The sequence below is a fragment of the Myotis myotis genome, unplaced genomic scaffold, assembly GCF_014108235.1.
Source record: "Myotis myotis isolate mMyoMyo1 unplaced genomic scaffold, mMyoMyo1.p scaffold_m19_p_14, whole genome shotgun sequence".
Lineage (NCBI taxonomy): Eukaryota > Metazoa > Chordata > Mammalia > Chiroptera > Vespertilionidae > Myotis > Myotis myotis.
In genome coordinates, this window is record NW_023416318.1 from 1,198,821 (window position 1) to 1,218,693 (window position 19,873).

Genomic DNA, 19,873 nt, shown 5'->3' on the forward strand with positions numbered 1-19,873 from the left:
CGAGGACGCAAAGCTGTGCGGGTGAGTCCAGGCCTCAACTCGGGGAGGGAGGGGGATGGGTCCTGCACCCACCAGGTGGGGCTCTGCTTCCCAGTCCCCCTCCTCACAGGCCACAGCTCTTGCAAGGCTCCTGAGGGCCCCCCACAGCTCAGCCTGGGCTCCCTGATCCTCAGTGTCTGGTGCATTCAGACCAAGGCCGACCTCTCCTGACACTGAGGGGAAGTCAGACTTGGCTGCACAAACATGTTGACAGGAAGCCCACCGTCACGGGCCCTCCCTCCCGAGGCTCCTTTCGCCCTCTCTGACTGTCATCCTCTAAGTCAGAGGTGGCACTCGCTTAGGATGGACGGGTGGTCACATGCACCTCTGTGAACAGGGGCCCCGGGCAGGAAAGCGACCGAGAGGGACGGACACAACAGTGACTTGAAGTCCCCTGAGAGCAAACTTGGTCTTTACAATTCTGCTCAGAGCCAGCCCCTGACTGGTCACTTACTCATACCTTCACTCACTTTCTGAAAATGCCCTGTGTCCTGGAGCCAGGCCCCTTTCGGGGAGCAGAATTGTATGCAAAGCAGGGAGCCCCTGGCCCTCCTGGAGCTCACTCCCCGGGTCCACCTCTTCCATCTGAGGGGGAAGCCCCACTCCTGACACCTTCTCGAACCAAAGCCCCTGTGGGAGGCGGTGGGAGAACACGGGGAGGAGATGTCTGCCCCGACCAGACCTGCCCCACAGGGACGAGGTGAGTGACAGCAGCGGGACCCGGGCCAACGAGGGCCATGCCTTTTCCAGCTCCCAGGTCTCCCCGCACCAGGAAGAGCTGGGCCAACCACCCCTTTGAAACAGGAAGAGCCGTGGGTTGGGACAGGAGGCCTCAGCTCTGCTCCCAACTCTACCATCAGCCAGCCGCAGGTCCCCAGCAAGGATACGCTGCCCCCTCGCTGGCCCTCATTCTCCTCCGCAAGGGGGAGCCATCAGGTGTCTCCAGGACCCCAGGACCCCCCCCCCCCACGTGACAAGGCTCCTCCCTCAGGCTCCCCCCAGCCCTCCCCCAAGAGAAGCCTTCACTCCCACGCCCACCTCCTTTCCTCAAAAGGACTTTAAGCTGGTGGACCACGAGCCTGCAGCTTGCACCCTCAGTCCTGTGTCGGTCTGGCCCATCCTCTCTGGGTGGGAGGCACGGCCAGGGCGCGTCTTCGGAGGATGAGGGGCTCCAGTCCAGTCCAGACCAGCCCTCCCACGCCACCGCCACCGCCACCAAGCCAGCCCAGGTCCCATGGATCCCGCAGGGCTGGGCCAAGGTGACTGCGCCAGCTGCATGGCCCTTCCCCAGCTCCAGAGGACAGTGGGATAGCAGCTGGGCCCCGCCTCCCTCCATCTCTACATATGCACGACACTAGCTTTACAATTATTTTGCTAACACTTTCACAAAATTCAGAAGAATAAAAATGGGAACATAAAGTGCCATAACAGATAGACATGAAGTCTTTAAGCTTTTTTTTTTAAATCGGGTCCTCTTGGGCATGGTCCAGGACTCAAGCATGGTGGGGAGGTGACTGGGCAAGCCTTCACATCTGAGCTGTGCTGCTGCTTAAGATGTAAAAGGGGCTTTCTTTTTTATCTTTTTGTAAGGTGGACTGGCAACTGGTATTGAAATTCCAGGTTGATTTGATTTCTGCTATGATTTAGCCCATCCAAGCTCAGTTGGTGGTGTGCTTGCTAAGGATCGGTTCCTATGTAATGTAACACCTGTAACAATGCTAATACCGCCCTTTCTCCTTGTGCTAAAAAGAAAAAAAAAAACACTGTCCTCTAAGATGCTGCGGAAGCCACAGCCTCACCATGAAGGTAGCTGAATGGGGGCCCACCTCACTCCCCTCCTTGATGAAGCTGATGCCATATCACTCTCAGAGCCCCTCTTATCACTACTTCCAGCCCGGCCCCCCTCTGACCTCCCCGCTCCCAGAGTCCACTCACTGTGGTGAGGTGAGGTCTTAGGGCACCAAAAATTCGAAATATACAGAAAAACAAATAAGTAGCCCTGGCTGGTTTGGCTCAGTGGATAGAGCATTGGCCTGCAGACTGCAGGGTCTTGGGTTCAATTCCAATCAAGGGCACATGCCCAGGTTGCGGGCTCGATCCCCAGTAGGGGGTTGCTGGAGGCAGCCAATCAATGATTCTCATCACTGATGTTTCTATCTCTCCCTCTCCCTTCCTCTCTGAAATAAATTTAAAAATATATTTTTTTAAAAAAGTAAAATAAATAAGTAGACCTTTAGCACTAAAGACCCAAATGCCTGGAAATGTCCTTTTATTTACAAAAGAATTTTTGTCATTGCATTCTCTATTATAAAAGAAATACATGTTAGTTGTAGAAAATTCAGAAACCGCAGACCAAACACGTGCGGGACTCACCCACAATCCCCCGTCCCAGGAGTGCACTAGAGCAGGATGTGTACTTGTCAGCACATCCCCACACCCCTCCGCTAAGCAATCACCGAGGGGGGCCTTCTGGACACAGACATGCTCCGCCTCTGCACTTAACCTTTTAAGTAGACTTTTGTAAATCGATAGCACACTGTTGTCTTGAAAGCCACTCTGTCGATGGCAAGACCAAGGTCCCTTAAGGAAGAGAGCTGGAGACGGCTTTAAAAGCTTCGTTGGGAAGATGAACCCAACTCTGAAGGAGGGGGGCGTTCATAGATGAGCACCCAGCCAGCAAGGCTGGGCAGAAGGCCCGGGAGGAGGTAGGGCCAGGAGCAGAGGGGCCCTTTCACTTTCAGAGTGCGGTGCGAGAGAACGCAGTTCCTTGGAGAAACCTGGCTCCAACACAGGAGAGAGAGTGAAGAGACGGCCTTAGGAGGGGCTGAGGCGACAAACCTGAGGACTGCCCCAGAGGGTGCCCTGAGTGACCGAGGAACGCCCAGGCCCAAGAGATGTCAGAATCGGCTCTGAACAAAATGGTGGCCCACAAGGACCCCGTGACTGGGGACAAGGCCCTGACAATTCGCAGACCTTGAGAGGAGCAGAAGTCAGACATGTGAAGCCAATGCAGGCACAAGAAGGTGAAGATGGGGCCAGATGAGTGATAACTGGATGGAGACCCACAGACCAGGCGTGTCACGGCACCTGTCCTCACGGCAGGGCAATCTGTACATCATTTACAGAACAAGGAAGGAGATTCAGTAGGGGCTGAACATCCTATGTAATAAAAGCCTAATATGCAAATCGACCAAATGGCAGAATGACAGGTGGAACAACTGGTTGCTATGACGTGCACTGACCACCAGGGGGCAGATGCTCAACACAGGAGCTGCCCCAAGCCCGCAGGCCCCAGGCCAGCCAAGGTGGGTGCCAGCAGGTCACCCCACCAGTCTCCCCGCAGATTGGCCCTGATCACCGGCCAAGCCTAGAGACCCTACTCATGCATGAATTTCGTGCATTGGACCTCTAGTTAAACAATAAGAGGCTGAGTTATTTTCAAATGGAAATAGGAAGCTTGGGCACTTAGGAGCCAAAATTAACTAGTTCAGTTGCAGAGAAATAAAGACAGTGGTGTTTATGTCCCCTGGTTAATGACTGGGGTTTAAAATCCACAACACAATCATGGTAACATTATAGATCATTCCAAACTTTTCTCTGCACATACACAAAAATAGATAAACGGATTTTTTTTTAAACGGGAACATCCTATGTATGCTGCTTTATAAACGGCTCTGTTCACTTAAAAATAACCTGTCCAGCCCTGGCCAGTGTTCCTCAGTGGTTAGAACGTCAGCCTGCACATGGAAAAGTCACAGGTTCGACTCCTAGTCAATGGGTCATACCAGGGTTTCGATTTGCTCCCCGCCCCCAGTTGGTACGCATGCAAGAGGCATCCAATCAATGTGTCTCTCTCACATCAATGTGTTTCTCTCTCTCTCTCTCTCTCTCTCTCTCTCTCTCTCTCTCTCTCTCTCTCTCCCCCCCCTCCCCCCCACTTTCTACTGTCTCTGAAAAGCAATGAAAAAAATATCCTCAGGTGAGGATTAACACATAATAATAATAATAGTAATAAATAAAAATAACCTGTCCAGCCTTGGCTTGGTGCCTCAATTGGTTGGAATGTCATCCCATACACCAAAGGGTTGTGAGTTCTATTCTTGGTCAGGGCACATACCTAGGTTACGGGTTCAATCCCCAGTTGAGGCATGTAGGGGAGGCAACCAATCAATGTTTCTCTTTCATCTCTCTCTCTCTCTCTCTCTCTCTCTCTCTCTCTCTCTCTCTCTTTCTCTCCCCCCTGACACCTCCACCACCACTTTCTCTGTCTCTAAAATCAATAAACATATTCTTGGGTGAGGATTTTTTAAAAAGCTTATTATATTTAAAAATAATAATAAAAATAACCTTTCCAGGTCAATATAGATATCCATAATCATTGCTAATTGGTTCATGATACAAACTTTTTTTTTTCTTGATACAAACTTTCATTTTTAAACAACTATTATCAATTACCAATATCTGATCAATTCCAACACGTGAAATCTGAGGACAAAAACTATGCACATCTTGCCAGACCGGTTTGGCTCAGTGGATAGAGCGTCAGCCTGTGGACTGAAGGGTCCCAGGTTCGATTCCGGTCAAGGGCATGTACCTTGGTTGCAGGCACATCCCCAGTAGGAGGTGTGCAGGAGGCGGCTGGTCGATGTTTCTCTCTCACTGATGTTTCTAACTCTCTATCCCTCTCCCTTCCTCTCTGTAAAAAATCAATAAAATATATTTAAAAAAAAAAAAACTATGCACATCTTTACTTTCCATATGGGCTATATTATCAAACTGCCCCTCTGTGTGCACCAGCAGTAAGCAAGGGCCTCTTTTCTATTCTCACCAACCTGAGTTTTAGCAGCCTTTCAAATCTTTGCTAGTCTAAACTATACACATGAACCCTCTGGTTGTTCTAATTTTCATTTCTTTGTTCAATTTGTAACAATGAAAATACATCCTGCATATCAGATATTTACCTTACGATTCATAACAGTAGCAAAATTACAGTTGTGAAGTAGCAACGAAAATAATTGTATGGTTGGGGGTCACCACAACATGAACTGTATTAAAGGGTTGCGGCATTAGGAAGGTTGAGAACCACTGCTCTAGACCATTGATCCCCAGGAACTTCTCTGAATTGTTTTGGGATTAAATCCTACCCTCTTTTTTTTTTTAAATATATTTTATTGATTTTTTACAGAGAGGAAGGGAGAGGGATAGAGATACTTGAGCAGGTGGCTCACATTCTTTGATACCAGCTCCTGTTGCCTTGCCTCCTGGGGGGCCCTTTAACACTAGTTGACCAAGGAAGACAAAACTTAGGCCAGCTTTATAGATGGATCTGTACAATACAGAGTGCAACCTGCAAGGGGACAGCTGCAGCCCTTCATCCCTATTCAGGGTGACACTGAAGGACAGTTGTGAAGGAAAGCCATCTAGTGGGCATAACTCAAGCAGTATATTGGTTGTTCACTGTATTTGGAGTGTAAGATGGCCTGAAGTACAGATCTAGGCTAATTCATGGGCACTTGCCAATGGTTTGGCTGATGGTCAGGGATTCAGAAGGAACAGGATCTATCGTAAGACTAGAAAAAAGAGTCTCTAGAATCAGTGGTTCTCAACCTTCCTAATGCTGCAACCCTTTAATACAGTTCATGTTGTGGTGACCCCCAACCATAAAATTATTTTCGTTGCTACTTCATAACTGTAATCTTGCTACTGTTATGAATCGTAATGTAAATATCTGATATGCAGGATGTATTTTCAGGGGTCGCGACCCACAGGTTGAGAACCGCTGCAGTCTAGATGGCCTCCTTGAATGAGTGTATACTGCTCAGGTCAGGGGAAAGGGAAGCCCATGCAGAGCCTCTGGCCCGGCCACCATGGCTCATGAGCTCACTGAGCAAGCCCCGGGGGTGGCTGAAGAAAGAGGCTGCTGGCTGACACCCACAGAGCATGTCTCTGGAGTATACACCTAATTATGAAGAGTCTTCTCTGCAGCGGGTGCCTGTGGGTGGACATTCAGATGGAACACAGATATTTCATAGAATATATACATACACCACCACCTGGAAGCAGCTAGCCTAACTGCATGGTGGAATGACTTTCTGAAAACTCAGTTATCATACCATTTGGTGCTCATTTTACAAGACACAGCTTATGCTTTGACTCGGAGACCATTCTCTAGTGCTCTCTCACCCACAGCCAAAATACATGGGTCAAGAAAATGGGTGGATGTTGAAGTGGCTACTCAATTATCTATACTAATAAAGGGTAATATGCTAATTAGACTGGAATCTTCCGGATGTTCTTCCAGACAAAGCCATGGTGGTGGGGGCTGAGGCAGAGGCGGTTAGGGGTGGTTAGGGACAATCAGGCTGGCAGGGGAGAGCAGTTTGGGGCAATCAGGCAGGCAGGCAGAGTGGTTAGGGGTGATCAGACAGGCAGGCAGGTGAGCAGTTAGAAGCCAGCAGTCCCGGATTGCGAGAGGGATGTCCCCCAAGGGGTCCTGGATTGAAGAGGGTGCAGGCCAGGCTGAGGGTCCGTTCTCCCCCGCCCCCGTGCACAAATTTCATGCACTGGGCCTCTAGTACCTAATAACCTTGCAAATGTATTTATATATTTTTTTATATTTTTAAAATATATTTTTATTGATTTCAGAGAGGAAGGAAGAGGGAGAGATAGAAATATCAATGATGAGAATCATAGATCGATGCTTCCTGCACGCCCCCTACTAGGGATTGAGCCAGGAACCCAGGCATGTGTCCTGGCCAGGAATCAAACCATGACCTCCTGGCTCCTAGGACGATGCTCAACCACTGAGCCATGCAGGCTGGGCTATCATTATTTCTTTTTTTTTTTCTTTTTTTTTTTCTTTTTTTTTTTTTTCTTTTTTTTTAGAAAGAGAGGGAGAGGGAGAGAGACATGAATATGAGAGTGAAACGTTGATCCTGCATGCACCCTACTGGGGATCTAGCCTGTGACCTGAGCATGTGCCCTGACAGGGAATAGAACTGGCAGCCTTTTGGTGCATGGGACAACGCCCAACCAACTGAGCCACATCAGCCAAGGCAACTTGCAAATTTTTGTTTCCTGTTCCAGCAATTTTAAGCTCTGCCAGTTTAGAGGTCTTAGTTCCCAAGGGAAGAATGTTTCCATCAGAGGACACAACAATGGTTCCATTAGATGAGACTACCAACTGGACGTTTGGGCTCCTTATGCTACTGAAACAACGCTGGGGGCACGAGGGGGTGTAATCTATCCTCAGAATGACTGCTCCTGATTACCAAGGGGAAATGGGTTTCCTCCTACACAATATAGGCAACATGGTCTATGTCCAACAGAAAAGGTTAATGGTTCTCAACCTGTGGGTCGCGACCCCTTCACAGGGGTCGCCTAAGACCATCAGAAAACACATAGTTACATATTATTTTTGTGACTAATCACTATGCTTCAATTGTGTTCAATTTGTAACAATGAAATTGGGGGTCACCACAACATGAGGAACTGTACTAAAGGGTCGCAGCATTAGGAAGGTTGAGAACCACTGGGTCAATGGAAAAACTACAGGGCAAAGGCAGGATGATTAAGGAGTCAGGCCCGTAGGGACTTAAGATTTGGATCGCTCTGCAAGTAGACAGCCTGGAGGTGAGGCTCAGGCTTAGAGCAAACATGGGAGGGGTAGTGAAAGGACAGGTCAGTGACAGCATTACCAGCATTGTGACCAAAAATGAGGACTCTACGTCACTTTGCTTATTTTCTCTGTGCTTGTTATACATACGTGGTAATTTGTATATGCTAACCATTGATTCTCTTCTTCCCATTTTTTATAAAATTCGTTGGAAGTTAACTTTACAACTCAGTCTCTAGGTAATAGAATATTCAGTGGGACTGACTGGATCTGAGGAATAACCAATATAGCCATCAACAAATACATGACTCCTGGGACTGTGCATCGCATTTTGGAGAAGTCTGAAACTTGCTCACTTGTAAGAAGGGTAGCTGCTTGTTAGGCAGAAATACTGGGGGTTTGTTGTTGTCTTTGTATGGCATTCAATGTGTGTAAGAGGGCATCAGAGGTGGACTGTGCCAAGTATCGATTTACTGCCTCTCAGCGCCAAATCCACCCTTTTTGGCTGCTTTGTGAAGGTGGATTTGGGCTCTTTAGATTTTCTCTTCAGCTGACACTGAAGCTTTGTCAGGGAGGAGACTGGAGGCACTCGAGGAGGAAAGGGCTTCGGTGTGCGCACCTGAAAGCAGCATGTGCATGTACTACAATCCCATTATAGCTGACAATCCTTGAATTTCTATTCCCCCTGATCAAATTATTATATAGTTTTTCTCTCCTGATTAGCCCTGGACTATGCCAGCACTAGCTTAGACTAGACATTGGCAGAGAATGGAAATGGAACTCAAGAAACACAAAGTAAAATCGATAGGACTTGGTAATGGATTAGACAAGGGAACTGAGGGTGAATCATTTTAGCTTACATAACTGGATGAATGGAACCCTTCACCTACATGGAAACCACTGGAAAAGGGCCAAGTATGAGGAGAAAACTCACAAGCTCAGATCTGAACACTGAGTTTGAGTTGACTTTAAGACACCCAAAATATGTCAAGTAGGCAATAGGCTCTAAATTCAAGAATTTCGACAAGTCTGGGATTAAGACGGGAGCCACAGCCCTTAACGTGACAAATGAAGCCATAGGCACAGTTGAAGTGGCCCACAGAAAAAGTAAACAGTGAGAAGGAGGGCCTACCTAACTTGAGGAATCCATTAAAAATTTTTTTTTTGAGAGAGGAAGAAAGGTTCAATTGGCTGCCTCCTACATGCCTACCGGGGATCGAGCCCGCAACCCGGGCAGGTGCCCTGACCAGGAACTGAACTGGCCACCTTTCAGTGAACAGATGACGCCCAACCAGCTGAGCCATGTGGGGCAGGGCTTGGAATCCCAACTTTTAATAGCTGGATGGAGGATGATGGGCCTGCAAAGGAAATGTTGAAGCTGTCAGAGGCAGAGGGAAGCAAGGACAGTACTGTGTCCCAGAAGTAAAGGGGGCAGAGACCTTGCTGTAGTGGACTGACTGCCATCAGCACTGTAGCTTCAGCTCCCACCCCCTCAGACCTGCAGTGCTCAGCCAAGCTCGCACTTCTCCAGACTGCTCCTCATCAGTGTCTGGGCTGGACGAAAGCCGTTTCTGCGTGATTCTTTTGACAGGCGAGCTTTCTCTGGCTCCCACTAGCCTGGCTGAGACTCAGAATTGCACTGCAGCCAGCTGCTCTTCCGACCATCCTCCCGTCCCTCTTCCCTCACAGCCCTGCACCACAGGCTGAAACCGCTCACCTCCGGACTTCTCGTTAAGTACAATGATAATCGATCGCTTTTGGTCAGATATTTTGTTACTTAGAGACAAACGCAATCCTCACTGACACACCACCCACAAGGTGACAGGAAGACACAAGCGTGGTGTCCACCAGATGATAGACTATAGGATAGACAGTTTGTGAGGGTTAAAAAAAACAACAACACAACGGCCTAAGGGAAGGATATAAAACAAGAGGCTGGTTTACAAACAGGAAAATATTTAATTCATTCTAAAAAAATTCAAGAAGAAAAAAGGATGTTACTGGCTTCATGCTCTTATTCCTAGAATCCTGAAGCTTTGAGGCTTAGAAAAAATGATCTTGTCCTCCAGATACTCGTAGCTACTCAGAAATAAATTACATAATCTGTGAAGGAGTCCTGGTCTGCTGAAGCTAGAGGGGAGCTAGACAGGAAGGAGAAAGAACATCATCTACAATAAACTGATCAAAGTCATCCCAGGCAGGTGGGCCCTCTGATGCTCTGGTGTGAACCAACACCCATAAAAACTAGGCTGGCCCAGGGATGTTCAGTCACACTGTAGTCGTTTACGTATTTACATATTCAACAAAGCCCCTGGAAGCAAAGCCCTGGCTGGCTTCTCTTTTAAGCCCCCTGCTGGTTGGTCTCATCATCGCGCCTCTTCCAAATCTGTAAGAAATGAATTCAATAGATATTTAGGAGCTGGTATTCAATCTACAAATAGTCACAAAATACCTACTCTAACCTACGCAATAGATAGCCTGGGGCTCAACTTACACATTTAAGTCCCCTGAAACTAATTTCCAGAAAATTCCCTTCATCCCCCTCTCCTTCTTACTTCCCATTCCAAACCCCCTTCTGAAAAAGAACTCATAGTCAAGCCTATAACCTTAGACAAAGTTTCTAGGAGTTCATTCTAGAATGAGAAGGGTCTGCCCTTTTTGATAAAGCTGTAGCTTTCCCTTCGTCTCAGTCTTCCTTCTTCATCAGGTACTAGGGCAGTTACAAGGAGAAGGCAGAGACAGTCTGCTCCGCCAGCTCTCAACCCAACAGAGCAGGTGGACTAACACGGCTGGTGCTCCAATAAAGAAGGGAGAGTGCTGTGGGGTCGAGAAGAGGGTTAACTTTGCCTAGAGAACTGGGGACGCTTCAGAGCCGACTCCTAACTGGTGCCCTGATGATTCCAGGCTCTTCCTCCTTGAAATCAGATCCCACACCTGTGCAAGACTAACCTGGCCATAAACGTAACCTCCTTGCTCACTCCTAAGTGTTCCGTACTTCCCTGCCTGCTGTTCTTCCCTGGAGATCTCCTAGACTCCTAGACGGTCACGGCCATATAATCTCACTCCTCAGTGCATCCCAACAGGCGCCCAGCCTAACCGAGGCTCCAACCCAATCCTACTTCCTGCCTTCATGCCCATCGTTCCTCACTGACCCCACACCCCATCTATCTGGCACTGGTCAAGTCTGCGGCCAACTCACCTGAATGTATGCCTCCGACAGTGTGATCATCTGGGGGAGAATGTCAGTTACCTGGAGGTCTTGTAATTCATACCATTTGCCCGTCCCCTGCAAAGAGTATGAAGGGCTGGGTTAGTCTGCTCATTGAAACCAAAAGGGTGTACAGCCAAGCATGTCAAACACGCAGCCCGCTGGCCGTGAGTTTGACATGCTAGGTAAGAAAGGGACCACAGTCAGAGGAATCAGAATAGCCAGGAGACCATCACCCAGCAGGAGTTATCCTAAGTAAAAGGGTGCATGACCTCTACTAGGCATCATTCGATTTAAAGAGCTTTTTGGGTACTGATTTTGGCAAATGCAATTCCTGCCAAATTCAGGAAGATTCTTTTAAGTATAATACAGTCCAAACACCTTATACCTTTTAAGAAGAATTTAGGTGAATAATAAAGAGAAGGGGGAAAAGTCTTCTACTCCTCACCTAAGACATCTCTTTGCTGCCCAAAAATGACAGACTGGATACAGTCACTTAGGAGGTACATACAGTGTTAACTATTGGGAAAAACCTAACAATGGACAGTCCCGTCCGACCCCATAGAACACAGTGACAGTCAAGAAAAAGTGTCCTTGGTGGACACTATTCATCCTAAGTCACTCCTTTTGCTCAATAAAACTAGTGCTGCAAATACAGCAAAACCTACCTCACTTCATGCTTCCATAAGCAAGGGGAAGGAGGCCCTTCTGGAAGGTCACCTGCCTCATCCATCCAAACTTCTAAGAAATGCCAAACAGACACTATAGAGTATAGATATTCCAGATAGTCCAATAGTTCAGAATACAGGAAACCTAAACAAAAGCTGAGGATCCCATAATCAAGTCCCTGTTCCCGGTTTGAGGCCTGGTTGAGAATATCTGGGTTTAAATCCTAATTCTACTGACTTCAGTACATGAATTACTGCAACTCTGACGGCAAGTCTCCTCGCTGTAAAGCGGTGGTGTTAACACCTGTCTTGGAGATGCGCTTTAAAGACATAAACCAGAGGAACATGCACTGAGCACTTGGTGAACTTCCCAGGCTCCTGGTAAACAGAACAGTCCCAGAAAACTAGCCAAATGAGAACAACCTGAGCTAATAATCTGTGCGAGGCCAACACATCTTAAGTACATGTCATCCATTTTCAGCTTGAGCCAAATTCACAAAATTTTTTGGCTGAAAGGGAAACTTCTAGACAAGTAGCTCATAAAATTTAACTCTGTATCAATCAGATGTCCTTGTTGAAATGCAGCTTCTGATTCAGAGGGTTCGGGTAGGGCCTGAGGTTCTGCATTTCTAACGACATTCTCACGACGTGAATGTTGCTGGTCCAAGGACTCCACGTTCAGTGGTGAGGCAGCAGCCTCGGACAGGGATTCTCAGAGCTGGCTGCCCGTGGGATCACCTGGGGAATTTTAAAACATCATGATGCCTGCTTCCCACCTCCCAATACTCCAATGCAGCCTCTTAACCCTGACTGGCATTTTAGGCAGATAAGTCTTTGCTGTGGGGGTTGCCTGTAGGATACTCAGCAGCATCCCTGGCTTCTACCACAGTTGAAAACCAACAGGCATACGTTACATGGTTCTCATGTAATTGGCCTGAGGTGGTACCCACATATCAGGATTTTAAAATCTCCCCAGATGAGTCCAATGTGCAGCCAAAATTGAGAACCACTGCCTCAAACTCATCACGGACATCTTTGTTACTTGCAGAATCCCAAGGTCAGGGTGAAGAAAGGGAAAACGGAAGGGAGCTGCCCTCTGAGACGCCAAAGGAACACCAGCTGTGCGCCCCTCTGTGCACGAGAAGTCAGCGCCACTCACGTGATGAAGCACGTGGATCCGGTAGGAGCCCTCGGAGGGCTTGCCGTCGTGCACGATGTTGGCGATCAGGTCATAGGTGGTGTTCTTGTGCACGGCCTGCACCTCCTCAGACAGGTACTCTCTCAGATCCACATTCCTGGTAACGGTGAAAATAAAGCCAGAACATCAGACAAAGGCTACCAGGTTAGAGAAACTGTCCTACACAAATGACCCACAAAGCTACTGTAGCCTATCTTAGGACCTTGGTTCTAGGTAGGCTTGCAGACCCAAAGAAGTCCAGGTTTGTGGAAATTCACATAATCTGCCATTAAAATGAGTCAAACTAGAAAGACTGGCTCTATGGGAAAAGCAGATTTTAAAAGCCTCTCTAGCAGTCAACAGTACAGTGTGGGCCTGGAGTCAATCAGACTTAACTAGAATCGGAGCTCTGCCACTTTTGAACTATGTGTGAGCTTCAGCAGGTTACATAACGTAAGGCTCTTCTACGATGAGAATGCATCACCATCTCTGAGACGGTGAGGACTGAGACGATAGGCCTGACTGCCTCAGCCTCTGCCTGCAGCTGCGTGTTCACACAGCACCCGTCTCAGCTCAGGCTGTGGAAGACCCAACCACAGGACTGTGTGCATGGCGGCTGCACACAATCATGGTTAACAACTTCAATAAGGCAAACCAAGCACTGACTTATTTATTTTCTGGAACCTTGCTTTTTTTAAATGTTTTTCTTTTTTTTATTGATTTTAGAGAGGCAGGGAGAGGGAGAAACAGATAGAAACATCAATGATGAGAGAGAATCATTGATTGGCCGCGTCCTGTACACCCTCTTTTGGGGATAGAGCCTGCAACCCAGGCATGTGGCCTGACCACGAATCAAACCATGACCTCCTGGTTCACAGCGCAATGCTCAACCACTGAGCCACATGTGCCAGGCCGGACCTTGCTTCTTTATTTGATTTTCTTTCTTTTAGCCAAGAGTAGTGGTTGGCAAACTGCGGCTCGCGAGCCACATGCGGCTCTTTGGCCCCTTGAGTGTGGTTCTTCCACAAAATACCGACTTCTGCGCATGGACCACGAAGCTTCAATTGCACTGTACGTGCGCGCCTGCATGTGGTATTTTGTGGAAGAGCCACACTCAAGGGGCCAAAGAGCCGCATGTGGCTCGCGAGCCAGAGCTTGCCAACCATGGACCAAGCAAGAGGAATAGTTACAAATAACAGAAAGCAACCTGAGGTAGCTTAAGTGTAAGAGAAAATTTATTCAAGGTTTTCAAACTAGGCCTGGAGCCAATCAGACCTGAGCCAGATCTGGTAGGAGCCCTCGGAGGGCTTGCCGCCCTGCTGTCTCCTGGAACCAGACACAAGAGAAGCAGCAGGACCTGAGAGAGCTACTTGCCCTCTTTCCTGCTTTTGAAGTCAGCTTTATTCTTATCCCTCCTTTTGCAGTGAAATTGTATTGACACAGTTATTAAGAACTTTCAAATAGTTAACTAGGAAAATAGATTGACAGTTAATGTGAATTTTAAGAGAATATGTTAACTATATAATTTTAGAAAAAATATATCCTTTTTAGCCTACAAATATTTATATAAATTTAAATAATACAAGGTAGAATAACAGAAATCCTATCTAATAAAGAGAGAATATGCTAATTGACCCTCACTCCGTCACAAAGATGGTGGCACCCACAGCCAATAAAGAGGGAATATGCTAACTGACTGCCCACCCTCAAAGATGGTGGTGCTTGCAGCCAGTAAGAGGGAGTATGCTAATTGACTGCCCCACCCTCAAAGATGGCTGGTGCCCACAGCCAATAAGGAAGGATTATGCTAATTGACTGCCCTGCCCTCAAAGATGTAGGTGCCCACAGCCACAAGATGGCCAGCAGGGGAGGGCAGTTAGGGGCAACCAGGCTGGCAGGGGAAGGTAGTTAGGGGTGACTGGGCTGGGAGGGGAGGGCAGTTGTGGGGGACTGGGCAAGGAGGAGAGAGCAGTTGGGGGTGACCAGGCTGGCAGGGGAGGGCAGTTGGGGGTGACCAAGCTGGCAGGGGCCAGTTAGGTGTTGATCAGTCTGGCAGGGGAGTGGTTAGGGGGAGATCAGGCTGGCAGGCAGACGTGGTTAGGGGCAATCAGGCAGGCAGGCAGGTGAGCTGTTGGGAGCCAGCAGTCCCCACAGGGATCGGGCCTAAATCAGCAGTTGGACATCCCCCAAGGGGTCCCAGACTGGAGAGGGTGCAGGCTGGGCTGAGGGACACCCTCGCCAGTGCACGAATTTCGTGCACCAGGCCTCTAGTTATATCATATTTCCAATCTTTGCAGAACTGTCTGATGTGCTAGCATTCACAGCACGAAACGCAATAATGTGAACCCGAAAGGATTTGCAAGACCTGCTAACAGTGTTACATCTAGTGGTCACTTCTAGACAGATATCTCCCTTTGAACTTTAGACTGTGAGTACCAACCTGGAGTCATCCCACTGTCCACGCCCAACTGCAATGGCAAGAAGTGATGACCAGCAAACAGATGCATCTAACTGCTCCGGAGCATCTGCAAAGCCAGGCAGGATCCTACCTGTCCTACTCTACTTTTTTTTAAATATATTTTTATTGATTTCAGAGAGAGGAAGGGAAAGGAGACAGAGATTGAAACATCAATGACGAGAGAGAATCACTGACCAGCTGCCTCCGCACGTCCCCCACTGGGGATCGAGCCTACAACCCGGGCATGTGCCTTGACCAGAATCGAACCCAGGACCCTTCAGTCCAAAGGCCAACATTCTATCCACTGAGCCAAACTGGCTAGGGCTGTCTGTCCTACTCTACTTTTATCAACCATTTTTCACTACAATGAAATTCCCAGCAAACAACAAGAAGGTAAAAGGGGGATTGCTTCCAGATAAACATCTATCCTTGAGGCCCTTGAAGTATTTACCAGTATAGTCTTCAAATAAAAACTCTTAACTTGCGTAGTATAGGTAGGCTCTGTTCCTTGCAATTTCCAACTAAACATTTCAAAATTAATAGTGGTACAAAAATATGAAAAGAAATTCAGGCTCACTCCCCCTAAGAGGAACTGAAGCAGGGTAATACTCACGTAATAGGGAAGTTGACAATAGTTGGGTTCTTCTCCACAAAGAAATTGTTCTTAGTGAATCTCTTAATACAAAAGATTAGATACGGAGGCAGCTTGGTGAGCTGGAAGCGCTTCAGAAAGTTCTCCTTGTAAGTCTTATATTCCTAGAGATAGAAAGAAAACTATCGAATTAGTGCTCGAGTACCGGAGCAGGGGCACGAGGTTTGCTTTGGTTTGAGTTTTTCATATAATTGCCTTACACTTAGAATTCACAAGACACCTGATCCCAGAAATCATGTATAAGGCTTAGGAAGAAGACTTTGGCTAAAGCAGACTAAATTCCCTCAACTGTGGGCATCCGTTTCTACAAGGAAAACAAAAATGCCAAGTGAAAAAGAAGCTATGTTAAAAGCTGCAGAATAAAAGTCTACTTAGTTCAAAATAAGGAAGAACTTCCTGGCCTTCGGATGCATGCGCCCATGGAACAGGCACTATGAAGCAGTGAGAAACCCTCATCACTGAGGGTGTTCCAGCAGAGGTGCCAACACACTGCCATGTTCCTTCCTCCTCAAAGACTCGTGGGTCGAGTGCAATCTGTCAGGTAACATTTACTGAGGACTCACTCAGCATGTTCAGGAGACTGAATGGTGGAGGACCCAGGACAACCTACTCAGCCCAAGACGCTTAAAAGCTAGTGCACATAAATGTATTTCTCCTCAACACAACACAACTTAGCACAGTAAAAACTAAGAGATAGGAGTGAAGAACTAATCGTAACCAAAGAGGAAACACCAATGAGAAATCGCTCTCTGGAGTCGGTGATTTCTGGAAGTAACAACAGATCCCTTCAGGGGCCCCAAGTTTCCCAGAAAAATATTTTAATTTAAAATTAGGATTGCCCGGGCCAGTTTGGCTTTTAAAAGATTTTAAGATACACATGCAGTAAAAGCTCAATATAACAGACTAATTCCAAAAAGGTGTCTGTTAAAGCTGAAAGTACGTTATGTAATAAAGTAGGTTTTTCCAATGCATATGTTAAAAAATTGAAAAATTAGTTAATTTACCTGTTTTTACTTATGTAGACATATTTGTGTAATTAAAATTAAGTATATATGAAAAGTTTAATTTCACAGAAGTTTTCTATATATTACTGTAATTTTATTTATTTTTTATTATTGTAATTTTAAATTTATTCTGAATAGGTCTAGTAAATGCATGCATTCACCAGTCACCGCAAGTAAACAAATGCATTCGGCTGGGGCGTGGCTTAGTGCACATGGGAACATCAGCCAACATGTGTTAAAACTGCTGCAGAAAGTCACCCAGGCGACAACAGAACCAACTGCCACTCATGATCTGATGTGATCACATGCCGAGCATAGTTAATGAAGTGGACTGGATTTAAATATGTAGACTGTAGCTGTAGATAGATATGTCATATATATTTATGTTGATGGAATTCTAGTGCATTTTCCAACATATGGCCTATTTGCTAAAATTTGTTAAAAATAACAGTGAATAAATAACAAAAAATAAGCTGTTAATTTAACTATAAACAAATCTTGGTTAAAAGCATTTTAAAATTAAAAGAGTATTAATTTTCACATATGACATATGGACCGGAAATTTTGTCGGTTAAATCCAAAGTCTGGCCCTGGTCAGTGTTCTCAATGGTTAGAGCATCAGCCCACACACTAAAGGGTCATGGGTTCAATTCCCAGTTAAGGGCACATACCTGAGTTGCAAGTTCAATCCCTGGTGCCAGTCGGGGCTTTTGTGGGAGGCAACCAATCAATGTGTGTCTCTTACATTGATGTTTCTCTCTCTTTTACCCTACCCTCTGTCCATTCCACTCTCTAAAAATTAATGGAAAAAATATCCTGGGGTGAGGACTAACAACAACAAGGATCTCAGGTTCAATTCCGGTCAAGGGCATGTACCTGGATTGCAGGTTGGGACATATGTGGGAGGCAACCAATTGATGTGGTTCTCTCACATCGATGTTTCTGTCTCTCTCTCCTCCTCCCGCCTCTCTTCCACTCTCTCTAAAATCGGTGGAAAAAATATCCTTCAGTTACGATCAAAAAAAAATTTTTTAAATCTTACTAAAATATAATCTAGTTCAGTAAGAAAAATGAGAGTTTGTGGTATTTGAGCCAAGACCTGTCCCTTCCTCTCCCTCCAAACTCAGTGAGATGGAAAATCCCCTCCAGACTGGTACAGCCGACAACACAGGGCTCCCTCCCCTAGGCTCCCAGAGGATTATCTTCCCAGGAGAGACAGGAAGTCAGCATTTCTCATTCTGCCTCCAGCTACTGCTGCTGAAGGAAGTTCCAATGTGTGCCCAAAACACATGCAGCGGTGGGAGGTCCAAGATGGCAGCTGAGCAGGAATACGCTGAATAAACCCCTTCCCATGAACAAACTCAAATGTGTACTGAGAGCAACTACTCCTGTGAGACAACTGAGAGCTGAATGAACAGCTTCTGAGCAACAAAAAAGAGAAAGAAGAGACCCTAATAGAGGAGGCCGGGCAACCACAGGAGCCCTCAGGGCAGCGGAAAGGCTCCCGCTGGAGGAGCTGGTGAGCACACTTCCATCGGTTGGGAGAGAGCTCTGTTCAGGTGCTTCGGCCAACCTGCAAGGACCTGCAGAGTGTTCCCAACGACATCGCCCAGCCTTCTGCCTCCATAGGGAGCAAGCAGGAACATCAGGGTGTCACCACTCCCCCTGGTCACCCTTCCAGGAGCTGCTCCAGCCCAGCAGGCTGTGCCCCCGGCGCTGTAAGCACCTGCCCTGCTCCCGCTTCTCCACAGGACTGTTTTCTGTACAACCAGTAAGAGACTGTGTACAGAAGGCTGGGAGCTCTGGGGACTGTGAATTCTCCAGGGCGGGAGGACCTGGTGAACAGTTTACGTCCGCCTCCACCTCGACGGGGCGGGCAGAGCTCTACCCAGGCACTCTGGCCTCCCTGCTGGGTCACCACAGCGCGTTCCTGGACGCATCCCAAGCTCATTTCGACCCTGAACAAAGGGAGCAAAGAGGATCGACAGGCATCACCACGCACACCTGGCCTTCTCACCAGAGCTTTCCAGTCAGCAGGCCAGTGCCCCAGACACCGTAGGCACCTGCCTGGCTCCTAAACAGCCTGCCAAACACACCGCACGCTTGGCCTACACAGAGGCCACTGCTACACAAGGCCACCTTTTCAAGACTGGAAAAGATAGCTATTTCGTCTAATTCAAATAAACAAACATACAAAGTCAAACAAAATGAAAATAAGAATATCTCTTAAATGAAGGAATAAAAATCTCCAGAAAAAAAACCCTAAGAAAACAGAAATAAGTAATTTGCCTGAAAAAGAATTCGAAGAAATGGTCATAAGGATGCTCACCAAAGTTGAGAGTGGAATGGACGAATTTAGGGAGAATTTCAACAAAGAGTTATAAAGTATAATAAAGAACCAACCAGCCCTAGCCAGTGTTGCTCAGTGGATAAAGCCTGCGAACCAAAGGGTTCCAGGTTCAATTCCAGTCAAGGGCACGTACTTTGGTTGCAGGCTCCTCCCTGGCCCAGGCCCTGGTCAGGGTTCATGTAGGAGGCAACCAATCAATGTATTTCTCTCACATCGGTGTTTCTCTCGCATTGATGTTTCTGTCTTTCCCTCTCACTTCCGCTCTCCCTAAAAATCAATGGAAAAATATCCTCAGGTGAGGATTAACAACAACAAAAAAGAACCAAGCAGACCTAAAGAATACAACTGCAATGAAAATAAAAAGCGTATCAGAAGGAATCAACAGCAAATTAGCTAATATGAAGAGCAGCAACCTGGAAGTCAGACTAATGGAAATCAACCAAACAGAACAGCAAAAAATAAAAAAAGAATTTTTAAAAATGAGGCTCATTTAAGACCTCTGGGCTAACATCAAGTACTCAAACATTAGCATTATAGGGATCCCAGAAAGAGAAGAATGAAAGAAATGAAACTTTAGAAATAATGGCTGAAAACTTTCCTAACCTGGAAATGGAAACAGACATCCAGGTCCAGGAAGCACAGAAAGCTCCAAATAAGATGAATCCAAAGAGACTCACACCAAGACATTGTATTTAAAATGGC

At 46.9% G+C, this 19,873-nt stretch overlaps 1 protein-coding gene across 4 annotated transcripts in view; it reads right to left on the reverse strand.

Moving 5' to 3' along the window:
- Positions 1 to 9,593: 9,593 nt before the first annotated feature.
- USP39 (ubiquitin specific peptidase 39) overlaps positions 9,594 to 19,873 on the reverse strand; it is a 28,500-nt gene continuing 18,220 nt past the window's right edge. For all 4 annotated transcript variants that reach the window (XM_036333944.1, XM_036333945.1, XM_036333943.1 and 1 more), the window contains 4 exons: positions 15,779 to 15,921; positions 12,690 to 12,825; positions 10,854 to 10,940; positions 9,594 to 10,040 (listed from right to left, as the gene is read on the reverse strand). In XM_036333944.1, the coding sequence (XP_036189837.1) occupies positions 9,996 to 10,040; positions 10,854 to 10,940; positions 12,690 to 12,825; positions 15,779 to 15,921 (411 nt within the window). In that variant the 3' untranslated portion in view covers positions 9,594 to 9,995. The remainder of the gene's footprint in view (positions 10,041 to 10,853; positions 10,941 to 12,689; positions 12,826 to 15,778; positions 15,922 to 19,873) is intronic.